The sequence below is a fragment of the Callionymus lyra genome, chromosome 5 (assembly GCF_982586985.1).
Source record: "Callionymus lyra chromosome 5, fCalLyr1.hap1.1, whole genome shotgun sequence".
NCBI lineage: Eukaryota > Metazoa > Chordata > Actinopteri > Syngnathiformes > Callionymidae > Callionymus > Callionymus lyra.
Window position 1 is genome coordinate 28,600,538 of NC_141822.1, and position 27,802 is coordinate 28,628,339.

At 38.4% G+C, this 27,802-nt stretch overlaps 1 protein-coding gene across 10 annotated transcripts in view; it reads right to left on the reverse strand.

Annotated features, from left to right (window-relative positions):
- Nucleotides 1-2,196: 2,196 nt before the first annotated feature.
- mbnl2 (muscleblind-like splicing regulator 2) overlaps nt 2,197-27,802 on the reverse strand; it is a 37,707-nt gene continuing 12,101 nt past the window's right edge. For 2 of the 10 annotated variants that reach the window (XM_087791709.1, XM_087791708.1), the window contains exons 3-11: nt 16,935-17,099; nt 16,382-16,582; nt 14,961-15,221; nt 11,354-11,407; nt 10,865-11,015; nt 9,926-9,961; nt 7,976-8,070; nt 6,307-6,340; nt 4,472-4,612 (exon numbers count right to left, since the gene is read on the reverse strand). In XM_087791709.1, the coding sequence (XP_087647835.1) occupies nt 6,311-6,340; nt 7,976-8,070; nt 9,926-9,961; nt 10,865-11,015; nt 11,354-11,407; nt 14,961-15,221; nt 16,382-16,582; nt 16,935-17,099 (993 nt within the window). In that variant the 3' untranslated portion in view covers nt 4,472-4,612; nt 6,307-6,310. Of the gene's footprint in view, nt 4,613-6,306; nt 6,341-7,975; nt 8,071-9,925; nt 9,962-10,864; nt 11,016-11,353; nt 11,408-14,960; nt 15,222-16,381; nt 16,583-16,934; nt 17,100-27,802 lie in introns of all 10 variants that reach the window. The other 8 variants (XM_087791713.1, XM_087791715.1, XM_087791711.1 and 5 more) reach the window with 8 other exon arrangements.

Genomic DNA, 27,802 nt, shown 5'->3' on the forward strand with positions numbered 1-27,802 from the left:
TATGGAACAAATACTTCTTTCACATCACGTGATCTGATTGCGAATTATTTAAGATTTAAAAGCTCATTTTATTTGCTCTCCGGAGATAAATTCCAACAACCTCCTCGAATATTGGATTATAGGAAAATCACGCAAACCACGCGCGTAAAGCAAAACAAAGGCATTTCCAGTTGTAAATGAGAAGCGTGACGTGCCTTTTCCACTCATTTGTGCCAACACGAGGGAAGTGTTGAGACCAGGAGCCGCGTGACGTCATCTCTCCAGTCTTGTCCTCACCTGCTGGTCAACATCCGGGTCACACGCCTTAAGGACTGACGGATGAATCTAGTGCAAGGAAAATGCATAAAATCTAATATAATATAGGTCAGAACAATTTAATACTTGAATGAGGGATGACGTCATCGAACACAATTCTGCCCTCTAGTGGATAAAAATGTATTTTACGAACATAAAGGAAATACAATATCATTTTGGCAAAAATAAATAATCAAGTGGTATTAAAACATACACGAAACAATACTAATACATCCACTAGTTATTCTTTTTAAAAGATGCTTAAGTTTGTTTTCTGATCTTTGCTTAAACTAGTATGTTTGGAGAATAAAAACATGGTGGATATTACTATCAACGCCTCAATAAAATGGTGATATTTTCCCATCAAACCCTCTGACGTCATCAGTGAGAGCTCCTGGATCCTCCACTTTAGGAGCCTCGCATGAAAAACTGAGCAGGATATGAAGTTAAAATAGAAACAGGAAATAAATCAAGACAGCAAGTTTCCTTATATTTTTTTCTTTATTTCTTTGAATAGATTTTACACTATCTCGCGTGAACCAAAGAAACAGTTTGACTATATAAACATAAAATAGCACAAAATATATGCAAAATAATACATATAGAAATGAGTACATTAATATCTTTAATCCCATGATGCTTATTCTTTTTTTCTTTTTTTTCCTGTTGGCCGTTTGCACTGGCGCAATGATGGCACAGTTTCCATATTGTAACCTGCAGTCTCCAGTGTAGCGCCCTCTACTGACTGACGCTCTGAATTTCAAGTTTTTCATTCCTCCAGTCGCCACTTTAGGCGATTGATGTGCACATTAATTTAAGAACAACGAGATAAATATTTGAAATTAAACTTTTCCAAGGGAATATGGAACATTTTGTTAAAATCTTGATTAGAGTAAAAACACGACACCTTAAGCACGGTGGACTCGAGAGAAGGCGAAACATTCAGGTGAGCTGAACCTGCTCTGTTGACCAACTTCATGAAAGTGCTTACGTTTGGAATTTAAACCACCCGTCATTTATTGCCAACACAGATAAAAGCATCAAATGGGGGATTTCTGACAGTCACGTAAAGCCCGACCAAGAAAATGACATAAACATGATATATTCAAATATATATACTAATAACTAACCTCATATTGAGATGACTTTTATAGGATTTTACACTTTAAATACTATTTATTTGTAACATATTCTGGGCAGATGGTTCCATCTTTTTAGACATTATTTGCAAAACAATTAGAAACCTTTTGCTTCTTATTAATGCTTAATAATGAGGGTTCAATTTTTAAATCTCAACGTAATGTAAAATGTATATTCTTCGAGCAAAAGAACTGGTTGGGACAGACACACAAACCAAGTGTAGATTTTAGTTCAAGTAAACAGGTTGACTGGGGTTGGTCAGGCTTTACTTAATAGTATATATTCCCAAATCAATGACTTTTCCATGGGGCCAAATGTTTTGAAAATTGTTCATCAAAATAGAAAAAGAAAATGAAAAGTGCAACTTTGAATGCTGTTTATACATGGATTTAAATATTTTTCATTAGTCGTAGTACTTCTTGCACATTAGAACGAAATAATTTATAGATTATTGAGCTCTCTCTCTATATGTATATCTTTATATATAATATATAGAATCTATGTGACACTTAGGATTGTAAATCTATTTACTGTGGCAGCACTATAGAGGCCGTTCTAATGAAAATACTGGGTCATAATCTCAGTGAAGAGTAAGAAATGTTAATATCTTAATGTGTACAGTGTCCTAGCAAAAAACAAAACAGAACAAAAAACAATGTCATTTACAAAAATACCAAACCTTTGTAATTGCAACATTTGGTTGCCACAGCAACAACTTAATATTGTTATGAAATACTATTATACTATAGTGAAAAGTACATCTTTTTGAAGATTTTTTTTTCTTTTTTGGTAAAATGTCATCTATACAATAAACATTTGTCAACAACACAAGCAACTCTATGACTATGCTCATTACTGCAACACCAGGATCTTTTTTTTTTTCTCTGTCTGTGAAAAGGCAAGAAAGGTCCACTAGAGCTTTCGATTGGTGGGTCCGTTTATAAGCCCCGCCCCTGGTTTCCTGTGCTGAGCAGACAGGTTCGACCTCGAAGTGACCACCCATGCAGAATGCAGCACAGCTCAATAAATTACATTCATTTCAGAAGAGAAAATTTTACATTTTATCCGACTTAAAATGTGACCGAAGAATAAACGCAAGATAAATTACGACAAAAATAAACTTTCAGCCCCGAATATTACGAACAAACCGTAAAGTGTGAGGAGACAGTCGCGAGCCCCTTTTACACAGAGACGCCAGAATATGACTTCCAAACATGCCTGACATGATGTGAAGTAGCACGACAACGCAGGCGACCGAGGGATGCTAGCAAAGAAGCTATCGAACACTAACGTGAATAGATCTCAGGAATCCATTTAAGGCGCTCCTATGCTGTTAGTTAGCAGCTCTATCCATCCTTAACATGTATTTTAAAACGTGAAAAGCAACAGCTTGTTAGCAAGTATGATGACAGAGCGCCTGTCCCGTGTTAGCAACTTAGCTTAGCTCTGTATACGTGTTAGCAGATGTGACTGTCACTCAAGAATATAATGTTTAGTCAAACTTTGTGAAAGCAGTCGTGACATATGACATCTTGGCGATCAAGAAATGGCATCAAGCGCTATTAAGCTATCGTGTTATAGTAGCTATGTGGTGTAGCATGCCGCTTGTCAATAGGTAATAGCTTGTATAGCATATGGCATTTGACAAAAATAAAAAAAATGCACCAATATTTTGTTTCTAAGTAGCACAGCAGCTAAATGGGTATGTTGGCAACACAGCACAAGCGTTAAGAACACATGAACATTAGATCATTGGGAAAGAACGGATATTCCGGACATGAAATTCTGTGTAAAAGGGACACAATGAGGCTTGTTTTCTGTGACTGTGGATTGTCAATGTTTTTCAAGCACCATGAAAATACATCCATAAAATCAAGTCAGTAACAACAAGTTCAAACATTCGATTGTTGTTGTAGTGTGTATGTGTGTGTGTGTGTGAGTGTGTGTGTGTGTGAGTGTGTGTGTGTGTGGGGGTGTGAGGGAGGGGGGCGGTGTCAACAAACGCGCACACACACACGGCACGGATCTTAAATAACTTTCAGTACGTCTCTGGAACCATTAATATAAACTCTGAAAATAAGAGACACTTTACAGACGTTACACGGTTTACTATACGTTGTTTTTCTCATGTAAACTACTCAAACCATCAAAGTCACCAAAACATTCTAAGAGTCTAGTCGTTTCCCCGCAGCCGTCCAATAGGCTCTCCTCGACCTCGAGGTCTTTTCGATTCCACTGGATGTCGTTGATGAGCAGATTTTTCAGGCACTTCTACAGTTTTCTAGAATGAGACAGGATTATCGGTGATCGTGGGGTCGGACAGGACAACTGACCTTCGCGGTTAGCCCTCCGGTTCAAGTTCAAGTCATCGTTTTAGCTTGACGTGACGCGTCAAACTAACTTTTTTTTTCTTTTTTTCATAAGTCTTAGCACTTAGATCTTCTCCAAACAAAAAAAGTAATTCCGAGCCTGGTGTTTTTTATCTCCAACAATGACCTGCGTCTCAGTCTGCCGGCAGACCCTCCTGATCAGACACAAGGCATGTCAGAGCACCACGCTCCTGGTCCTTACCAGGACACCCCATCATGACTCAAAGAATAAAGGGGTCATATTTGCGTTCTCAGGAAAATGAGAAGGAGGTCCAACTAGCTTGAGTTCATCTCATCCCAACTTTGGCAAAATGGTTCCAGAAATGGCGTCATCTTGACCTCTTGGGAGTTTGGAAAAAAATCAAATGAAAGAAACAATTCCAGCTCGGGCGCATTCAACTGTCCGTGCGCAAGTTCCCTCTTGGATTCCACGCACTATATTTCTCAAATAGTGCAAATATCTTTTTATCCAAATCAGTTTTGTGCCGAGGATCTAAGAATAAATAATAAACTAGGATGCTTTGGGAGAACAATCGTTGACCTCATGTGGAGTTGCACTTCTATTTCTGAGACTACTTCATAATGATGGTGTTTTTATAGCAGTCCAAGTAGTATATCTGTGTGTGTGTGTGTGTATGTGTAACGGCACTGCAGTTCTTACAGTTAGATCGAAGTGTTACACTCTTAGCATGCAGGTTGCTGGACCTCTAGTGGAGAGGCCAGGTAGTATTTACAGAAGGGCTCTTTTGGGTTGTCTAGTGCAGCTTGGTGACACTCGCCTCCTCTTCTGACGTTTACTTCAGTATGATCTGCGGTAGAAACAAAGGAGACGAAAAAGAGATTAAAGCCTGAAAACGTTACATTAATACATCTTTGAATAGCATAGTATGGAGGTAGATCAGTGCCATAGGAATATTGAAGGGTTGAGTCTAGCATTTTGAATGTTGAACCCTTGAATTTTTTTTATTGAAATCTTTTTTATAGCATTGAATTAAAAAAATAGAAAAACCAAACGATTTTTCTAATTTCAATAAATAATAATAAAAAAAAATGAATGCAATAATTTTCTGTCGCTATAATGTTATAAATTATTTATATTTTTCAAAATGTGTACCGTTTTAAATTCAATACACACATGTTGGTACAATAGTGGCACCAAGCCAGAAGCGTACCAAGTTACTTGACCTAACTTTTAGCCAATCATAGACCATTATGCGACGAATGATCCAACATTTTTATATTTAATTAAAAAAGACCACAAATTAAAAAAAATATTGTATTTTTTTAGATATCTGAATGATAATACAAAAGTCTGTCTAAAAATGCATTCTTTTTAAGAATTTTAAAATGTATTAAATTGAATTATTTAAAAAAAACAACTAAATAAATTCAACATGGAGTTATTATTGAATAAAAACACATTCAAGCGTCAATAAACATTTTTGAATTCAATTATTAAAAAACAACTATTAAATCTTTAATAGAGAAATGATTGAAATCAATTCGAAAAATAAAATAAAATGAAAAAAAACATTAAAATTTCAATAAATAATTCCAAGTTTCAACCTTTTACTTGAACTTTCGAATTCAAATATAGAATAATCTGATGGCACTGATATACTTCCAGAAATCAGAAAATATCATTTGAAAGTGAAGGATCTAGGAGAATAGATAGATAGATATCTCACAGGAAGATAGAATAAAGGAGAGTTAGCACAGCAAGGTGAGCTAGCAGAGAGGCGCTCTTTTGGTAGAGATATTTCTGCAGGTTTGCACGAGAACATGTTCGCCTGGTTATGAGGTCGATGTATGTAGAGAGAGAAGAGCAATTGATGAAAACGACAAGACCACCAATAGACAGAGCAAACAAAACAATTATATTGACCATTCAATATAATGTTTTGTTTGAGGTTCATAAGTTGCAAAAATATATCTTTTCATTTTAAAAAAGGTTCAGGAGTCTACTTAATGTAATTGTAATATTCCGGCAGTAGAGGGCGCTGCTAACTAATGTATCGTGACTGCTCAAAGCTGCGGGTTCTTTCAATGACGTGATGCGTTTCTATCTCAGAGGTCACACGTTGACCAGACACGGAGCAGAATCACCGTTCTTAAAACGAGCGAGTTCTGCTTTTCACTTCACAACACGTGTCCTTTTGTATGTGGCAGCCATCGACTGACGTCACAGTCTCCTAGGCTGCCACGTGCGTCCTCAAAAAGTCAGCTTCCTGTTGCTACTGCTGCTGCATGATAATTACAGGAGGAGGCCATGTCTCACAGGAAGTGTGCTCGTGCACACAGATATCTGACCAGTGACCAGCAATGAAGATCAGAATGTAAATGTCATGCTCAAAGCTGCTGTACATCTGTTTTTATTTACTGTCAGGGAGACGCTAAAATGAGTGGTTGCCATAGCGATTGACTGAGCGTGGACCTTGAAAGCGTTGTGTGTATTCAGCTTGTTGCCATCTGAACATGCTAGGGCGCCCGAACGTTCAATTACCCTTTCAACGAAACCGCAGAATGGATGGATTATGCTGCAACAGAAGACAGATTCAGACGTGGATTTTAGTTACTGGACTCCAGCTGTCAGTGAAACACTTCCTGGTTGTCTACCAAAATCCCACATGGAAGTGTTTGTCCTCAATGCACCTCGGTGTGACACGGGTCATCAATGATGACCAGCTGTGTGTGTGTGTGTGTGTGTGTGTGTGTGTGTGTGTGTGTGTGTGTGTGTGTGTGTGTGTGTGTGTGTGTGTGTGTGGAGAGAAGTCCAAGTTTAAAAACAGGACACTCTTACATGGCTTAACCCTCCCGCAGCTCCAGCCGTCTCCTGCTGACACGCAGCAACCGGAGAGCTGCCGGTCATTTTTAGAACTGGGTCGGTGCCTCCTGTCGGTGACCACTTCCCTGTGTGATTTACTCTGGGAGTAACACACCGCCCAGAGGGAAACTGGGTTCTGACGACCTCACTTTAGGTTGTAAAAGTGTTTGAATGACTGACATAAAATATACTCACAAAATTAAATACTTATTTAAAGCTGGTCGTACATACACATATAATATGTGAGGACAAACCCATGTGACAATCTCAAACCCTTGATGCAATTATACCCAATTAATTCACATTTATTGTATCAATGTAGTTGGTTATTGGTTGTTTATGTACACAATTGTTGCATTTCATTTAAACCCTTCTGTTATCCCTGGGTCAAGGTGACCCAAAGGCCCAAAAACAAATGTGTTTGAGGTATCCCTGGTGTTTTCTCTGGGTCACCTTGAGTTAAAGGTGTACATTACATGAAATAATAATAAATAAGGGATAGCGACACACAAAAATGGATGCTAATCATAACAATATTTGTTTTTAAACTATAAACATGTAAGTAAGTAAGTAAGTCATTTTTATTTGTACAGCGCTTTTCCAGACCAGGGTCACAAAGCGCTTAAACAATCGAAACAATATTCAATAAAGTATATATTTTAAAGATCAAGATAAAACTGATAACACAACAGGAGTTCCAGAAAATCAAGGAAAAGCCTGAACAAATAAAAACGTCTTAAGATGTGCAAGAATAAGGAAAGTATAAAAGAACATACCTACATTGTTCATTTTAACATTAAGTAAATGTGATATATTTCATTCACAGAGTTGGTGTTTTGAGTTGTCAGAATTAAGAATACACATTTTTAGGGGCTCTTGAGTTCAGTAAAGTGACCTGAAATCGGAATACAAACAGGAGTCTTGAGTTTGTCCCTGTTAAGTCAGCCTTATAATTTAAGCTTTGTTTCGGTTGCTATGCTTCAATCACGATAGAGCTAACAGGAAGAGGAGGGAAAAAAAAATCCAGCTGTGAAACATATCAGAGTGACGTGTGTCCTGGCAGCACAGAAGCAGAAGAGGCCGCAGGGCAGATAGAAGGGCTCGACAACGAGAGGAAAGTAAAAGTAAAACTTAAAAACATGCGAAACAAAAACAGCAGGAAAAAAGGCTACACAGCACATCTACTACTTTGCAAATGTGGGAGCTCTGAGGAAGTGAAGCCCCTCTTCTAAAATAACTTTTTGATTCAGGGTTTGACCCAAACATTTGATTGACAGGAGGTTACGGCCACTCAGCACTTCTTCAGAGCTCCGGGGACTGATGAAAGAAAGCTTTAAAAGGAGCAAACCTGATTGGCTGGTGCTGTTGCTGCGTAGGGGACACTTGTGGCAGGAGTTGTTGCTGCAGAGACAGTAGCAGGCGTAGCACTGTACATCATTGGGACTTTGTTTTGAGGGTGGAAAAGGGAGCGAAGGGTGGGCGGGTGGTAGCAATGGACGGGAAAGTGGAGCGTTGTGGTAACCATGGCAACAGATGTGGCATGAGCAATGTCGACGGATGGCGGTGGTGTTGATGTTGGAGGATGTTACGGGGGAGCCAGCAAGCCATCGTTAGGGTTATACCGGCAGATGGCATGCAACCATTCACAATGCCAAGCAAAGGAGGACAGACAGAAAAGAAAAGAGAGCGTGGGAGAAAAACAAAACAAAAAAACAAGAGGAGAAAGCCGATTACAAATCACAAGTAAGGAAATTTACAAGGAAAATCAGTGTGCTGCTTTCCCAGAGAAATCAACAATATAAATACAAGGGCCATTATTATCGTCAGAGACGGGAATCACAATTTAGCTTTAAGTAGAGTAAGGTTCAGTGTGAATAGACGCTTTATGGATTTACCCCATATATTATTTTTGCTTATTTTCCTCTCTGAATCTGTATTGTCGTGCATTCATAGGTAATTTCTCTCCAGCTTTGAATTAAACCATGAAATAAATACAAAAATAAAATATGTCTGTTACTGTCTTCGTGAAGAGAATCAATACAAGCAATAGTCATATCCATTATTATTAAAATGTAGCTATTGTCTGCTGTTTTTTTATCTTGTAACTAGCCAGCATTTGAAACAAGAAGCGCTGGTACAGAGGATTGATTGACATTCCTACAGCCATGTTGAAAGATAAGACCAGACTATGCAATCAAGTATTAACTCCTTTGTGTATGTTAGAGAAATTAATAAAGTTTATCTATCAATTAATCAACAAAAAAACATGGAATGCCTGGAACAGCATTTCAAAGCTATTGTTGTTATTATCATGTAAACAGTGGATAGTGTAGTTATCAGCTCACAACTGTAACCACTTTTCTTATCATCATTATATTTGTCTAAACAAATTTTATTTTCCAGGAAAAGATAAGCAGGACATTAAAAAAATGGCTGCATTTTCATGGATGTATCTTTGGTGCAGTAGATGGTATTCTGCCAGTGTCACTAATATTTACAAGTTATAAATCAAACCATATCATTTTGAAATTCATTACCCAAAAATCATTTTTGAGTTGATTCTATAATCTTTTTTTTGTCACGAATTTATTACAAAAATTACTCACAATATCGAATTCAAATTACGTGTGGAACTCTGTAGTAATGAACTCATTTACTTGACTTAAGTGTTAACCATAAATATAATCCAAACACAGACAGACAATTCCAGTAATATGTATCACTTTTCCAATTCATCCAGGCTTATTTGATTTGTTACAACGCACTCATATCTCAGACGTCTGTAGATCAGGAATATTCTTTTTAGCAGCAAAATTGTGGTTGAATTTATTGGTTTATGTTGAAACTTTAAACCCTTTCTACTTTACAGCATAACTCTGCTCAGTGCCGCATGGAGAATTTTGTTATCATGATTCCACTTCTGACAGTCAAACTTTATCGGTCTTTAATTTAAAAAATAAAATAAAATAATTTCTCTGGGAAACTGATTTAATTTCCTGATCACACAGCACAATAAGACAGTTGCTACTCTTCAGCATTTCTCTTCAAATCACACAACAAAGAAGAACTAACAGTCTTCAGCATAATGCTGTTAGCACCCGGGGCGTCACAGTTCTATCAGGTGATCCAACGAGGACAAGAATATATTGAGTACAACAGGTGATTTATGACCTTCTGTCGCCCCCCAGTGAGGCTGCTGTTATCATAACCTAGCAGTCAGTCAAGCATATAAAACGTACAGTTGTGTGTGTTTATGTGTGTGTGTGTGTGTGTGTGAGAGGGAAGGGTGAGGACCTACCAAGACTGCTAGCGGGAGTCATGCACAAGACTGACCCTGTTCATGCAGAGAGAGGGGAAGAGGGGGAGAGTGGGGAGATAAACAGGTTAATAAAGGGGGAGGAGAACAACAAGATTAGACAAAAAAAAAACTCAATGCTGCTGTTATCACGTAGCAGCATTGAGTGGAGGGTTTCTAACACGATTACTCAGTATAAATGTAATTATGATTTATGACTACAATTACTTTTCTGCAGTATTTATTCAATAATACATTCAGTATGTTGATATTCTTTTAATAAATGAAATGATCATCAAATAACCTCGCCCACACACAAAAATTCCATGTTGGTTTGTTTTACTTTAAGCTCGATATTCATGCTTTTTTTTCTCAGTTGTGTGGCCAGACAAACACACGTACACAATAGGCAAGTGTGATGCTCGTGCGGGGTCCGTGCATTACACAAATCCTTTTATACATGCAAACAAAGACGAGTAGGATTTACTGCAAAAACCCTATTTACACATTTCTGAGCTATAATTAAAACTATACAACTATCATATAACGACTTGCACTGATCTTTATTTACAAGTTGTGCTAACTATATAATGTGTTAAATAGAGAATCACTTGGAAATATCAAAAGCTTCATTCATCAGCAGATCATGTAATATTGATTCATTTAAACGCCCTCGTGCACACAGGATAGGGCAAACAGGACTCGGGGTATTCGGGGAAAAACAAAAAGAGCATAGAAAGATGTCCTCATGACTCTGCTGAGGGCTAATGCATCAGCTGCAGCTAACCCATACAGCAGGTGACCTACGGCGGCTAATGTCGGTCCCTCGCTCAGACAGAAGAGGCATTATGTGGAGAGTAAGTCAAAACTAGAGCTAATCATGAGAGGATGACTCAACTTAGTGACTGTGTAAATGTGTGTGTTTAGAAATGCTGCTTGTACCTGTGGGAAAGAAAGCAGGCTGCTGGAGCTGTGCGTTGGCCAACGCCTGCTGGTAGTGCAAAACACTGGGATTGAAGAGGGAGCTCGCTCCATTGCTTTTCTCAAGTGCTGGTCTCTTTGGTAGCGGCTGGAGGACGCTGTGAGGGAACGCCTGCACCACCATCACACACACAAACACAAAAGCACAGCAGGTTTGAACCGTACTTCTCTGGACAACACACATGTTTAAATATGTGACTATGCAAAGCACAAAAAAATGTCAAAATGGAATCTGCTTTAACTACGACAACGACAATGAAAAACTACATCAAAAGCATCCAAAGTAACATTAGCGTTACACTTGACTTGACATCTACTTCAAAGTACTGCTATGAATAGAATTACGATTAATACAACAACAAAACAAAGAGCCAACTTAAAATTGTTGTGAGTGGCTACGATACAATTAAAGAAGCTACATGCAAAGCAAAAGGTGAAAGGTCAAAGTACCAGTTCTACAGTTGCCTCGAGGGGTCGCTTCATTGCTTTGGCAGTCGACTGAGTCTTTAATTAGCAGGCAGCGAGCACATGATGGCAGTGGGCCAATGGGATTCAAGCGTATTAACATACAGCAAGCAGAGGTGCATCATGGGGGACAGCATTGCATTGTGGATAGGTGAGAAGGAAAAAAACAAAAACAAAAAATAATCTGAATGCAAGTATACCACATACGAAACAATAGGCATGCACATAAACAAAATGTTTTTGTTTACTCTGGAGAAATACATTGCTAAATACTGAATTAGTACCAAAGCGAGCTTCTACGTTTCACTTTTTTGTTGTTATGTTATGACATTGTAGACAAAGGAGAGGCATTTAGTCATTTGAACAGTTCATCAGATTTCTACTAATAAAATGCATTACAAGTAAACAATAATCAGAATCCTGCACAGTCAGCAATAACATTATTCACAACATAAGGTGATATAAAGATCAATTCATCCTCTCACAAGTTTGTGGATTCAGATTAGGGTCACTTTTGTTTCTGTATGTGGCTTGGTCAGCAGAGTAACTTCAAGCCAACAACATTTATTTTATTAAGAATATTTGATTCACGATAATGTTTTTTTGACAGGCCAGTATGTTATTATGATTGCTAATAACTTTGTGGAAAGTCCCAGACCTGGTGATTTATTATAGCTGGCGGAAGATGAATTACACCCCTCAGCTGTAGCGGTCACATAAAAAACAACACAAATCTTTGGTGCATTTCAGATGATAGTATCACATCAATTATTTTTAAAACAACATGTCTCTAATAAATCTTGGGTAACACTCTCTGCCGGGGCCTGAAATGGTACTTAAAGTATGGAAAACACGCTTTTAGAAAAAGGTTTGTGCTCTGAAAATGTTTCAATTAAACATTATTTCTCTATTTTACATGTAATTTTGTTGCTGAATTTTGAGATAGTGACTTCAGTTGCTGAAAGATTGTAGCCACTGCGGATCACTGATCGAGATGATTTTAAAACATTTTGAATATCTGTATTTAAGATAAAATCCTTTCTTATGGAAAATGACGCCAAAGACAAACTAGTGCACTACACTCTGACTTGCTTGTCGTTATGGTTACTAAAGTTTATGTAAGAGCTAGTGGCTTCTAATGGTACAGAGAATCGTAACCATTCGTAACCAAACCATTGCTTGACCTCTGACCATTCGCAACAGAGTAGGCGTTATTATTGGTGGAGTTGGTTTGTCAGCCGAGGAGAAGGCAAAGTGGTTTCTGTACATAGTATTTTATATTTAAAAAAGCCTACTATCCACTGGGATTTAACATTATTTTAAAAGAGCAAGACCGAGCTTTCTTGAGCTTTTCAATATAAAATTGCAAATGCTCTATATTTCCTCTGTGATGCTCAGCTCTAAGAATTCAAGGCTCCTTCGGTTCTTTAAGTTAAAAGGTCGACGGCTGACTGCAGAAAAATAATATACCGGGCTCCTGTGTTTTATTATCTGATGCACTCCTCAGACGTGTCTCAATTTAAAAATAATAGTTCTCTTGAGGAATTCTATAGTTCAATCATTGCATCGCCAAGAGTTTATCTTTCCTCACGGAGCTTGGAGGTAAAAGGTTTTATCTTATGTACTCCTCCCTTTCCTGAATTAGGCATTTCATATGATGGGTCAGTGTGTATTGCTGAGGGAGATGCTAGCTAGCATAATGTGGTACCCCCACATATTTTTAGGTTTAGTTACAGTATTAAACAGTGATATAAACATATAAACTAAAATTAAACCACACGAGTAATGAGCATAGCGAGACAAGTTCCGTGCATTAGCACTAGGGTTAAAATATCTGAACTTTTAATTGAAGAAGAATGAGAATTTTTAACGTCACTGTTGATGAAGGATAGTTTCATAAATTGTAAAATAAGGATTTTACAATTGAGAAACAAAGATTTAACAAATAAATAAAAAAAAGAAAAATCATAGATTAATGCTTTGGATGCGTCATAAATGTATGTTAGAGCCTGACAAATGACATAAAACAGGGTAAAAAATAGAACGTGGTGTGTATTATATATATATATAATACAAGTACAAACTTAGAAGTCTATAATGAGAAGTCAGCGGAGATGTTTTACACTTAAAGGCTTGATCATTCTGCATCACAACAATCATAGGTGGGTTTAAGTGACAGCTGAGATGTTCTTTTACACCAGCGCTGCAGAACAGGCTTTACGGCTCTGTTTCACCAAAGTGCTTAAGCGAGGGTTAAAGCTGGGGGAAAATTGGATTAAAGGTGCTGACTAAACAAGCCACAGTCTGCAGGTTAAACTTCCTCACCTCTGATATGGCCTGAATAGGCTGTTAGTTAAGGGGAGATCGGGCCATAAAGTTCATAAACATAGATTTTCCAATAGAGGAGAAGCTGATATTAGGGCTGAGGGTGGCAGTGAGATGTATAAAACCACTGCCTCTGGGTTTCTGGTTAATTTATATCAACCCTTTCCGCTTTGTCTGCAGTGAGCTTGATCTTCACCGGTTTACGACGAGAGAACGAGCAGTGATGGAGCTTCAGAGTGGCGCAGCATGTACAGTGAAACCTCCATTTAGCACACTGCAGAGGTAGAGGAGAGGCAAGGGCGGTGGGTGGAGGAGCCCAGCTTCACTTCCCGTCTGCCTACATTTGACCGTCTCTGCCAAGTCAGCGAGGTCAGGGGAACGACCGACCCCACATTGGATTCCTCCTTGATTTCATTTGAACCGATCTGCACTTATGCTGAGCAGGGAGTGTGAGACATTGTTCTCCAATGAACAAGGGCATGCTGGGAAGTATACAGACTGTGTACAGATGCCTCACTATAATGGTATTATTTTTGATGTGTTTAAATTACAATATGGCAGTGTAATGATGAGCAAGTTCATTAGTGACGTTAAAAGTTATCTTTCTTAAATGAATTAGACCGAGTCAAGATACAAATTTAAAAAAATGTTCTTGGTTGTTCTTATTTTCAAGGTCAACATTATAATAAATCATCAGGTCACAAATGTTTCATTTGTAATGAGAGAAGCATATTTTAAAATACAGTAGAGGTTTTTTTAGGCTCCTTAATTGGCTTAATTTAATGGTGAGATTGCAACTACACTTCTTTTGCTGTTTAATTTTTTGTTAAAGAAAGTCATTTTTAAGGATCTTTTAAAAAAAAAAAACGAATTGCAATGAAATAACGGTTTAAGTCCGTGAAGGTTCTTATTCATCCAGGTCATGGTTATCCAAAAGGTTCATAGTTTAAGCTCTTTTTTTAAAATTTCCTATTTATTATATTTCATTTTTGTACGGATCAGGCATAACATGGTTAAAATATAAAAAATAATTCATGTCCAGGAAATAGTAAATTATGGCCCATTTATCTATTACAATCTACATTGTTACTGGCTTCATGTCATGTCTGTGCCTCCATAGCTTGACCATCATATTAAAGGTCCTTTATTAAGCCCGTCTTCCTTTTGGCTTGGTGGATACAGCCGTATCAATAGTAGTGTATATTTCAGTCACAGGGTGAAATTCAACTGACAGTTTTGAGGAAACACAGAGTTGTGTTGGTCTCACCATGGCTGCGGTGGTGGCAGCAGCTTGAGCAGCTACAGCCGTCTGGTTGGCCTGATGTTGCGCCGCCTTGATCTTGGCCTGCAGGTGAGCCGGAGGGTGAAAGTATTTGCACTTCTCACGGGAGCAGCGGCTCTTGATGTAGTCCATGCAGACTCTGACCGTGTTGTCGCTGGTGTCAATCATGGGGCTGTCGCTGGGGTGAGCGAAGCGGCAGTCGGTCTCGCCGCGAGCACAGTTGCCCCGCTGGAACTCACGACACACCTGAGAGCGAGGGACGAAAAAGTGAGCCGCAGACTACAGATGGAGACCCGTATGACGAGAGACAAACAAATAACAGTGATTAATCAAAGGGAGGCTGATCCCCAAATGTAATGATATAACTGTTTGATTATACCACTTTACTAAACAGCCTGATTCGGTTGCTGGTTTAATCACAGAAGGTTTTGTCATTCACCCACACTGGGGAATTCAAACACAATATTTCATACACGTGACATTCAAGCACACACTCAATATAATACAAGCGCTCGCACAAAATACGCACGAACAAACACATCCCGGTCTTGTGTGGGAGTGTGTTTCGTATCTCAGAGGGATACTGTTTGATTAGCAGCAGCTTCATTCAGTTGCTAAGTGATAGCGCTGCCGAAGAGAAAAACACATAGCTGCTCCCACCTACACATCACCTCCAGGTCTGAGAGAGATTATTGTTTATCTTTACAATTGTAATGAGGCAAAAACAATCATCTTCTCCATCGCAATTACAAAAGGAATACTCATTCAGAGCCACGGTGCCAGAAGGTAGATGCAGACGGGTTGTCGGTTTTTGTTGGGAGTCTGGCAACTAATACTAAAATTGTGCATTCATGATGGCGCTCCTGCATCGATTTATGAAAACAATTCAACACTAGAATGGTTTTCTAAAAAGCCATAAAAAAACCTCACTGGCTTTGGAGACAGCTGTCGTGTTTTTACAGATGTGATCCAGTACTATTAAACTAAAGTTGTTGAACAACCATATTTTAAACTATTAGGCTCATTCAGATCCACACTATAAGGCAACTTCAAGTGTTCCACGGGGGCCACATTGGGCCCTTTGACTGTCTATATGTACTGTAAAAAAGTAAAGTCTAAATATCACTACAAGGCTTTTGTTTGATCTGTCCTGTCAGAAAATATTAACAAATATTTAAAAACCCTAAGGTCCTTTAAACCAGATAAAAAAAGAGTATAAAGTGTTCCAAATATATATTAAGGCTTTTCTGTATAAACTCACTGTATAAAATGTGTAATAAAATGTAATTTCCAACCACCAAGTTATAGGAATATATGCAGTAACAAAGAGACTGCAGTAGTCAGTTTCAATCCACTGTTTTCTCAGTTATAACTCAATTCGTCAAAGAGATTGATGGCCGTGTCACCTCCAGCTTGTCAGTGCGCAGTAGTTTCTGGTTGGAGGAGGAGCCAGTGACGGAAACAGGTGGGCTGCCAGGGACGATGAGCGGGGTGGTGGGCAGGATGTCGGTGGGCACCAGGCCCATGCTGTGGGACATGGGGGTCAGGTAGGGTGCGTAGCTCAGTCCAGTAGTGGAGCCCAGGCCCTGACTGATGGGGAAGGTGTGCTGTGAAGAGAAGGTTTGAGTAAATCCATGAAATAATAAGACATAAAAGGAAACCCCAGATATGTCGCTGATACAGATGTGTGAGGAAGAAAAAGAAACTAGGGAGGAACAGTGCCAAATTGAGGAAGAAAATCCTTTACTTCAACTTATATAAAGAAAACTTGCTGAGCAGACTTATTGGAATTGAGCTGAGCAAAACATTTTGTTGATGCAGTGGCACACCTGGTGAGACCGCAGTAAATGTTTACTCCCTTCTTTTTTAAACGACTGATCCAAACAAAAAGTCTAATCACTGCCTGTGACAAATGAACAAAAGGGAAGAGCTGGCTACTTTTCTTCCTTCAGTACTAACCACAGGCTGCATGGTGGTGCCGGGGATCATGAACTGCATCTGCTGAGCCAACATGGCGGCGGCCGTCTTCTGCTGTATCAGGTTATTTCGCCCGTTGATCTCCAGCTGGGTCTTCAGGTGAGATGGTGGGTGCAGATATTTACAATTCTCTCTCGTGCAACGACCCTGAATGGAAAACAAACAAACAAAAATCTAAATCTCACATTGATGAGACATATACAGGTACATGTCAGTGTGACAGAAGGCCACTCTACGCCTCAAACTTCTCGAATATCTTCAGAAAGTTTGCTGACAACACAAGGTGTGAGTGTTATTGAACATTTTCTGACAGCTTACCAGTATGTGTCATTGTGATAGCTTAAAAACATTTGACAGAAAACATTGTTTCTGTATAAAAATGTTTCACATTTGTAAAATTCAAAACATGGTTTTGGTATTTTGGATGTAATTTTTCTATATTTATTAAATGAATATATTTTTTTATATTTATGTACTTTGTTTTTATTGTTAATTTCATTTTTTTTGGACTGTATGCTGCCAACGCTGTAAAGACGCAAAACAGAATTTCATTGCACAACACCATGTTGTTCTTTGACAATAAAGAGATTCCATTCTATTAAGCAATGATCTGAAAAGTTTTAGGTCATTTTGTAGTTGAAGCTAGTCCATGAATCTGTGATAATCTTTTAATCTAGTCTAAAACCTGTGTCACACAGGCAATTTGTACACATCATTCTCTTATAGTGTGGGCCAACAAGGGACTCCATCCTCCTACAATATCATGGTTAAGGAATACATTCATTTTATTTGTAAAGATCATCAGAACAAATCTTATCACCTTGATTATTTAGTTAAGATGGAAAAAATCCTATAAGAAAAAGGACGTAAAATGATGGCGTAAAAAGGGCAGAATTCATGGTGATACATAAAACATAGAAATATACTGTATATTAAACAAAATGTAAACCAGATTTTAGTCAAAGACGTGCAGATTTATGGTGCAATTTAAAGGACTACTCAGTGATGTCATGGCATTATATCTCCATTTTCTTTGTAAGAATTATTCTTAAGGTGTTGCTCCAGTAAACATTCAGTGTTTGTTTGTTGTTTTAATGTAGTAGATCTCACGGCTCTCAGCAGGACATAAGCTCCGGCATTTTTGATTGACAAGCAGTCGTCACTGTGATTGCAAATTAAAGGTTTGACCATGTAAGGCTTCTGCAGACCTGGCTGGATCAAGGCAATTACATTGTCAACCCAGAGGCTAATGGCAAACACTATAATTCAATATGGATCCTGGTTGGATGGAGAGGAGAGTGGGAGAAGTGCTGGGGAGAGGTCAGCTGGGAGCAACGGATGGGAGGGAGAGGGAGGAGAGGAGATGAGAGGCAGGGATGCTGTAATCCAACTGTTTAGAAAAAGGTTCCCATCTATTCATGCTACACTCAGAATGTGTCAGAAAAAGAGATAAAGTACTACCTTACCTAAAGTACTGGGCATCTATTACTGAGCATCTACCACTATGGTATCGAGATGATTAAAAGGATAAAAGAAAGAAGGTTCTCTTGGAAAATATATCAAATGATGCAATACGAATGAAAAACCTCATATTTCTGATCTGCATCTGTTTATATTATCAGTCTTACAATGAAGATGATTTAGTTTGGAAGCAGTAAAATGTGAGAGCGCTTGCCTGTGAATTCTTAGATAACTATCTATCCTTGAAAGGGAGACAAACTTTAATAAAGTTTGGTTCAGGGTTTAGACTGCAACCTCAGTGTAAACATCATTTAATCTCCTGGTCTTATCAAAGGAAAAGTAATAAAACCTGGACGCAGCTTGATAACACACGCTTCGACACAAAACACTCACTGGCTAGCGATGAGCAGGAAGTTGTTAAGATTATGAAAGGTACGATGTCGAGCAGAGAGACAACAAGAGGGCGTTCACGAAGACTCTGAGGGGGGAAAAGGGGTGACCTCTGCCACCTGGTGTCGGAGCTCCAATGATACTCCTCCTGCGTTAAATCACACCTGCCCACGCAAACGCATACTAAATAACACACCAGGCACCGCCCGCACAATCATGACACACACTGATCCCTGCATACCAAAGAGCTGCTAGATATTAGGAGTAATTGGAGAAGGTGGCCACAGTGTGTGTCGACACATTAAAGAATGTGGAGGCAGGTGTGTTGGTCTGTTTTGCACAGGAGGAACTGTGTGGGCGGGTGTGACTGCGTGCTACAGAAGCTGAGCTTTGGACCACATCCAAAATTGAGTCTGCAGGGAGGCTTAGCATCACCTTTGCATTCTACAAAGATGACAAACACAGAGGGAGACAAATGACACACACGAATATGGGCACACACTACAGACCCCGACTGTTTAGATCACCCATCCATCTTATGGTGATCCATCTGTTAATGCCTCATCCTGTCATCTGTGTTTTTAACCAGTAAATTACAAGTCTAGTGAAAGAATATTTATATTAAGTGTTGATAGTATTCAACTGTTACATAATGATTTGTATTTAAGTCAGGTAAAATAAATGACGTTGAAGAGTTATTTCAAGTATGGGTCGTGAATTGTCAAGAAAGTTTGATACGCATCAACACACTGGCGCAGCAAATTGAAATATTGTAATATATAATGTAGGAACAATGATAAATTGGGTAACTTTTAAAATAATTTAATTGCAGGAAAACTGTCATAGCATAGTAAATTCAAACACAGGTCTTATATTATACCACAGGCCAAAAGTTTGGACACACTCTTTCACTTTGTTTTCTTACAAAATAGATTCAAACTGAATGCATCAAAACTTAAAATGAACAAATGCATAATTATTTACTTACAGAAAAAGTGTGAAATATGGTTATAACTTTTATTAGGGTAAGTGGTTGCTTGTTTTTTTTTCACTAGAGTGAGACAAAATAAAAGAGAGGTAATTATTTTTCTGAAAGAAATAAAGAAATACATGAAATCATGTGATTATTTGCACGGTAATTGTTTGTTTAAAATAATTGTTGCACTGCTATTCAATATCGATATGGTAGCTTGAATTATTTAACTGTTTCTACATTTTACAACACTAATAAAAGGATTGTTTATTGGTGTCTAAAATTCACGACTTGTGTGAGCAAACAGAGCAGTCAGTGACTCGATGTTTAACCCAGACAGATCTACTGTATGTCAAATCAATACTGGGTTTAATGAGGTCATTCAAGTCTATAAGGAGTTAGAGATAGAGATAGAGAGGAGTTTGAGTACTGCATTGAACATTAAATACAATGCGTGGAACATCATCATTGTAATGCAATCGTGATGAATGCAAGTTATTCACTTCACTTGCCTTTGTATGTTTAGTTTTGATTATTTTTAAAGTGCAACAGATCTAATGTACAATCATATTCAGTGGAGAGGCTTCACTATTCTGGCAACACACATTAATTAACAAATAAAAGACAAAAAAGAAAAGTAAATATAAAATATAAAAAAACATAAGAAGAGAAATCACAATAATAACATGTAACATATGTAAGCAAAATCAGATCGGGGCTTTTTTATTTCCCGCGGGTAGAAACTACCTGATTGTGTTTGTTTTTCATGTTCAGAATCTCCCACCAGAAGGGAGTAACAGGGTGTGAAGCTTTTCAGCATTCAAAGTATTTTGGATAAAAACAAACCAATAATTACTCACACACATAATATGATATTCATCTGATCCAAGTAGGCGCTGTTGTGTCAGAGCTGTGCACAGCACTTTAAAATCTTCCCCCACATCATGTCTGTGTGATTTGATGTGACTGAGAGAAATCTCACATCTGCCGTGCAGCTCTCATAAAACAGGGAATTTGACAGAATCATTTTCCGAGAGGTCTTTAATGGACTCCCATAGAATAAGAGCAGGTAAGTGCAATTCCTACGAACGATCACCAGCGGACAGCTGTGGTTTGAGATGTGCTCCACTAAAACGCGTCTAATGCATCAGTCAATGGCTACTATAAAAACAGACGGATGAAAATGCCGTGCCCTTCTCTGGTTTGAGCCCCTTATCTTATCGAAAGCGGGGGCACACACTCGCACACACAGACCCAGAGACAGCCTCTGTTTGAGCCACCCACTTGGAGCAGAGCAGAATCCATTCATGGCGGGCAATGCCTCCGAGCAGCCGTCTATGAAAAGGATCATTGAAAGCACCTCTGTGGTAAGAGCTGCAGCCATCGATGTGTAGCTATGGCTACACGATGAAATTATACCTTTTTAGCATGCCCACTCAAATGACAACCTCTCATTGTGGGCCGCACTTTTGCACCGGGGTGGAAGAAATTATATCATCTGCAGGCGGGTCTGCACTAATAACTCCTCTGGTTTAGATTAGATAATTGTTATCTAGCATCGAAACAGAGAACAAATGATGATAAATCACCAACTGCTCAAATGGATTTCATGACTCATACACTTTCAAGATTATTCCTCATTCCAAAAAGCACTTTTGTAAACACAGATCTTATCTTTAATCGGGTTGGAAATTGACTTATCACCGAGGAAAATCATTTTAGTTCTACAAACCCTGAACTAAGATCGATATCAAATCGATTAAATAGCTTAAAAGCTCATATGATAATATTTAACCAGATATCCAAAAGCAATTGTTTTATAGGTTTGTCATGTAGAAAGTATGTTTTGAAGTACAAAAAGAGTTCATCTTTGATATAAAAAAAAAGAATCAATCGTAAATTCAACTATCTTTATCCTGTGATGTGAGCTGGACAGTTTTCTACGTGTTGATGAGAATGACCATTAAAGCATATAAAAGTTTTTCTTCAACCTTAATATGATTACATTTTGTGATCAGTAGATTTCTTTGTGTTTCCTTGTTTAAACTGAGGCCCACTTTAGGATCAAGCATTTTGTAATATCGTAAGATCTAATCAATCAATTGTGCTACAGGACAGGTGTAATACTTCTTTATATTTACTTACTGGCTGTGATATTTTTGCATCATCAATCAAGACATCAACCTCCTGTCCCATCAGTTACAAGGGCCCTTCCCCCCCTCACTGGCGGTCTTCTTCAGACGAGTAAATGGTTAGAGTGATGACTGTTGTATGTCTGTGGGTGGCACGGACACAGAAGACCAGTCTTCCATCGCCTCTGCAGAATAGCTCTTCAGTTGTGGGCCCCTCCGTTCCCCACTGTATCATTTGCATTTCGCCCTCAATGGACGCTCTATCCATCAGCCAAAGGAAGGATCTGTAAATGTCCCCCCAAAAAGGCGATGGAAAACTCACCTATAGATAAACCCCCTGTGGTTACCTTAAATATTCAGACTTAACGCTAATCTAGGATGGACAGTTTCTGTGGCAGTGTTTTTGTGTTGAACATGTGATTACAATCAATTGCAGTATAATTGCAAGAAGAAAAGGAGAAAAAAAAACGGTCTGAGCCCCAAAGCAGGTCAATAAAACAGACCAAAGACATAAAATATAGGGAAAAAAAACAACACTCAAACCCAAATTCAGCTTTTTAACTTTTACCACTTGTTGTGTCACCTAATCTAACCCTACATCTGCCCACTTCTTTCCTTCTACTTGGTGGTTATTAGCAAACATGCAAAGAAAAAATGAGTATAGATATACTTGGCAGTTGCATTTAAACTGACCTCTTTTTAACACCCACCCATTCACCTTGTTCTATCTGTTATTTATTCTTGTATAAGCTATGACCTACAGTTCTTTTGACATTGGCCATTTATTTGAACAGGAACAAAAATGGTTAGAGGAGAAAAGGCGAGAGGGCCAGCTAAAGACTGGACAGATAGTCGTTTATTTGAGTAAATGTCCTGCTCAGAATTGTCATTATATTTTCATTTTCTTTGTAAAATGGCTGCATTTACATGATAACCGATATTAGATAAACACGAGATACAATGTTTTTATGATGAATATTTATATTTATGTACATCCTGACATGTACCAACCCTCCTGCCTATGTATGCCAATCTTAAACTGGTGTTGAAATGTAAACATATGTATGACAGCTGAAAATATAATCTGATGTCACATGGCTGGTAAGTAAGTAAGTAAGTAATTTATATTTGTAGAGCACTTTTCCAGTCCAGGGTCACAAAGCGCTCCAAGAACCTTAACAATAGAGGGAAAAGAGAGAGCAGAACCAGAGATGCAAACCCTGGACAGAGCAGTAAGGTGCTTAATGCACTTGTACAGGACCTTTATTCAACCTTGATAAAAGAAAGCCGCCTCCCTTGTGGGGATCCTCTTTTTTTGGGCTGACTGACTAATGGAACTATGGCAGTGAGGCACCAAGACATCAGGAAACAGAGAAAACCCATTAGGAAATGAATAGTGTTTTGTGTAAAGCAGTCAACGACATACTGTCTATAAGGGATACGATCATTTAAACCCATCCCAATTACCGTTATCAATGGAATGTTCTATACATGAACACACATGACCCACCCTGGCTATTTGACATGCTAGCGATTAGGAGTGGTGAAGTTCAGCACTTTGTATTACTCAAATATAGTATAGAGGTTATATGCTTTCAAGCAGCAGTTAAGAACTTTTCTTATTATAAACATGTAATTGCCACTGTAGAGATATACAGACAGAAAGAGAGCATAATAGAAGCCGTCTCTGTGGCTTACAAGTATTTTTAGAACATGTTTTTACAAAAGTGTGACTACAATGTCAATGAAGGAGAGTTTTCAGAAAATGAGGGGCAGGAAAGTTTTTTGAGGAATAGAAGGGGGTTTAACCTGAGTTGGACATTTCATTCCTGGGCAATTTCCATTTTTAGATACAGGTAAGGTCCCAATCGCTTGTATATCTTATTTAAATGTGTCTTACTACGTTTGTTTTGGCAAAAAGCACAAAGCCTTGCATGAAGATGTTATCCTATAGACGGCTCTCTCCCTAATTCCATTCAGGTTGTTCAGGAAAACCCAATGAAACCATCGACCAGCATCAGATAAACTTTTGATCTGCGTTCAGTACAGGACCAAGAAAGACACCTTTTCAGATATATAAAGGTTTAACAACACAAAATACAATTTAGCTGTGTATACAGGCTAAACACTGTAATTTTCTTACATATTTACCTATAGCAGGCACTTACAATAAAGTTTTGCATTATAATTTAAAAGTAAATCAAATCACAGCCTTTCACAGTTGTATTACCTTTGGTAAGAAGTATTATGAAGGCCCACAGATAAACCTATTGGAGGATGAGTCCATGCTATAAATTATCTGATTATCTGTGACCTGCTGAGACATGTAACTCCCCCTCAAGACCTCATTTAATCTTCATAATTACAACATATTTAAACCTATACTATCTAGGTTAAATAGAACTTGTAGCTCTGGCAAACAACAATGTATCTAATTTTAAAGGGAGTAAATTGCAGTTACACTTTTGAAACTGTATACTTAACCTTCATCTATCACAAAGTTAGGATAGAAGTAGGTCACATGGTATTTCGATGTCCTACTTGTAGAAGAACTGTGTCACTAACCCCGAGAGGCAACCAGCCCTAAGTTATCAGACATTATTATCTTACTTTTAATCAAACCGTAATTCAATATTAAAACTCCTCTTGCAAAACAAAACTGGTTCATCTAAACCTAGGGAATTTAACAAAGCAAAAGAATTGACTAGAAGTGGGAGTCTACATCTTATTTTCCCGTTGACACAATCGATTGGGTGTCAGAGTGTGTTTGAGAAGTTGTGTAAATCCATAAAACAGATAAAGGAGGATAATGAGATGGAGGGGCGAGCACAGATCTATTCATCAAAGCCTCTTTGGAACACACTCAGCAGAACCGTGGACCACTGATGCTTACTCCCCAGTTTGGAGATTAAAGCATTCATTGCTAACAAAAGAAAGTAGAGAGATAAAGGTTTTCAAACCAAACCACAGAACTGATAAAATACATTTTTTGTCTAATGTGGAGGATGGATCAGTCAACCAGTATTGTGCTTAACATATAAAATGATGTCTAACCCTTGTTACGGCAGAATTACTAGATAAAGAAGAGACTGTTCAATTCAAGTATATCATCAGATACATTGGAGGTTATTGATCTCATGTGTGTACCCATAACTGCTTTTGACTTTTAAAAACTATAACCAAGTAAAGGCATGAAACCCAGAAAAATGTTCCATTCACCCACCCGTTGTGAGTTCCCAACACAATCTTATGATGCACACTACCAATTAGTGTCCCCCACCTGTTGCTGTGGGTCACTGGTGCAGGGTCCTCCGGGTTGTGAAATTACTCGTCTCACTTTCAGTCATGAACTTTATATGCACCCCCAGTCCGTCTAAATATGCAGCACGGTTATGATTTTTGACCCCAGGGCCATCCTCGTGGTATGGCCACCCATCGTGGCATAGCATTACATAACATTGTCTGCTTCATATACAAACAATTCTGTAAACATTTAAACATTGATACAATGTACCATTAGAAATCTAAATGTAGAGAAAAGTAACAAAAACTCAAATAAAAAGGTACAATAGATTTTAATCAGGCTATTCTGTACAATTATAATTTTATATTAATATCACTTGTGTCTTTTTATGCTTTAGTCATAAACAGTGTGTGCACTATTATTATTTGTGTGTTAGAAATTTTCAATCTTTCCTAGTCACAGACTGAGGAGGAACATGAGTCAGTGCACCGTAATACCTTTAACCTTTGACAATGACAGCTCCATGTAAATCATTTTATGACAGCATATATTTTTTTCACAGTAGTAAATCTAAACAAAATACAGAGTGTCCATCTTGGGGTGATTTTGGTTTGACAGTGACAAATAGTCAATGAAAAGCAGTTGAACCTAAGACAGAGACATCGAAGATTGCGCCTCTATTGCCTCATTATGAGCGGCCAATTAAAATGATCTGTAGTGACAGTTGGGCCTGTTTGTCCAACCATTTGGAGCTTCTTAGGTGCGTCTTGGCCGTATAGGAAATTGTCAATTTTACAGACAGAGTACTTCAAGTAACCTGAAGGACAACTTCTTCTCATATATTTCTATGGCAGCAAATATTGTCATGCCAAATAGTAGCTACAACAAAGACAACTGCACAAGCCAATGGCATTAAAATAAAAGCAAAACATCAATAGAAAAATGTTACCCTCAGTTCAAACTGAAGTCAGTCTCAGATGATGAAACAAAGCATCAATAATTAATGCTACCAAAGGTCAAACATGCAGACTGACTTTACAAAGATCGCCCTTCAGCTTCCACTGCGGTAACGGTGAACACAACACAACTGCAGTAGTGTGAGGGAAGATGTCATTTATTGTGCCGCACTGATTTCCAACGTATCTGATAAAAGCAACATAAGGGAATGAAACAACAACAAAATGAACTCTGTGGGCAGTAGAGAGAATGAAAGGAAAAGATGACTCAGAGGGAAGTGGGTGGAAAAAGACCAGGTGAGGCTCTGATGGACAGAAGGCCATTGTTCCCTCTCCATCATGCTGTAACTAAGGAAGACCAGTTAGCCACGGAGGTAATGGATGTTTTAAAGCATCTTAACGTATCGAATATTTTCCAACAATTTCAGTCCTAAGATTAATGGTAAGGAAGATGTTTAATGACAACAAGAGAATGAAGATTCAGCTCATTTTAGCAAACACTGATCATTCTATTTAGTCATCAACACTGAGCTAATTTGACACCCTCCTTCCCTCCCTCCTCACTGGCTCTTTTCTTTGGTTCCTCAACACCAACATACAGGAGCTTGTATCTACACACCAAGAGAGCCGTGTAAATGCAATGAAAAGGTGGGGGTCTCATCAAAGCATGCTGCAGTTGTCCACTGCAGCCCCATGTTAAGCTCAAGGCAGTGCCTCATTGTGTCCGTGTGAATGACCCCGGGGGAACACGGGCTCCTGCTGTGCAGTGTACATTCCCCTCCACATGTTTGCTCTGGCCAGGGTGTGGCCCAGTTCAGGAGGATTACGCTGAGGAATGCAGCCGAGCCCATCTTTTTCAACAACAGATGAGGGAGGATTGGGGCGTCGAGGCAAGGGCCATCAAAGTTCACGTTCACTGGGGGCTTCCTGCAGATCCCAAAAATAAAAAGGCACACAGGAGGAAACAGCTCTAAACCAATAAACTCGAAACTTCTTCAAGGAACTGTTCACAGTCAAGACTTCACGACAGATAGAATTATACCAATAAATGACTTAAAACATTACTATCTTCATGATGACAGAGTGCCTAGTGTTTCTTGACACTACAATTTTTAACATGTGACTTTCAATCCCGGATGGTTGACTGCTCACATTTCAGTACCATAACTGGTGTTGTAGAAGCTACCTCCTTGAAAAGTGGTAACCAAGCATCTCTAAAGGTCATACTAACATACAGCTGATCCGGCAATATTAAGAAAGAAAAAGAACATTAGTATTAGTGTGCTTTCATTCCCTGGTGAAAGGTGAACTTAACACTTGGAAGAGAAATAAAGCAGCGCAATAAATTTTAAGATGACAAATTTAGTATTGACAGACTGTACAGCCAAAGAGTGCTCACAGGCAAAAATAGAGCTTTAGACATTATGTGATGGAAATGCCGAGTACAGCATAGTGAAGTTGTTTATGAAGTCATTTTTATGTTTCAGAGTTAACAGCAATTTATTCTTTCTTCAGATAGTGTTTTAATTGTGTCATTTCACGCGACACACTTTACTTTTACACTGATTTCCTGCCTGAACGATCCTATTCTAGTTTTTGCTGACTTTGTTTGTTTAATTATCACCGTCCCACTCCAACTCCCTTTTCTTCCCTGTAAAATATTTGCCACATACTGTAGCTTGCAATTACACTTT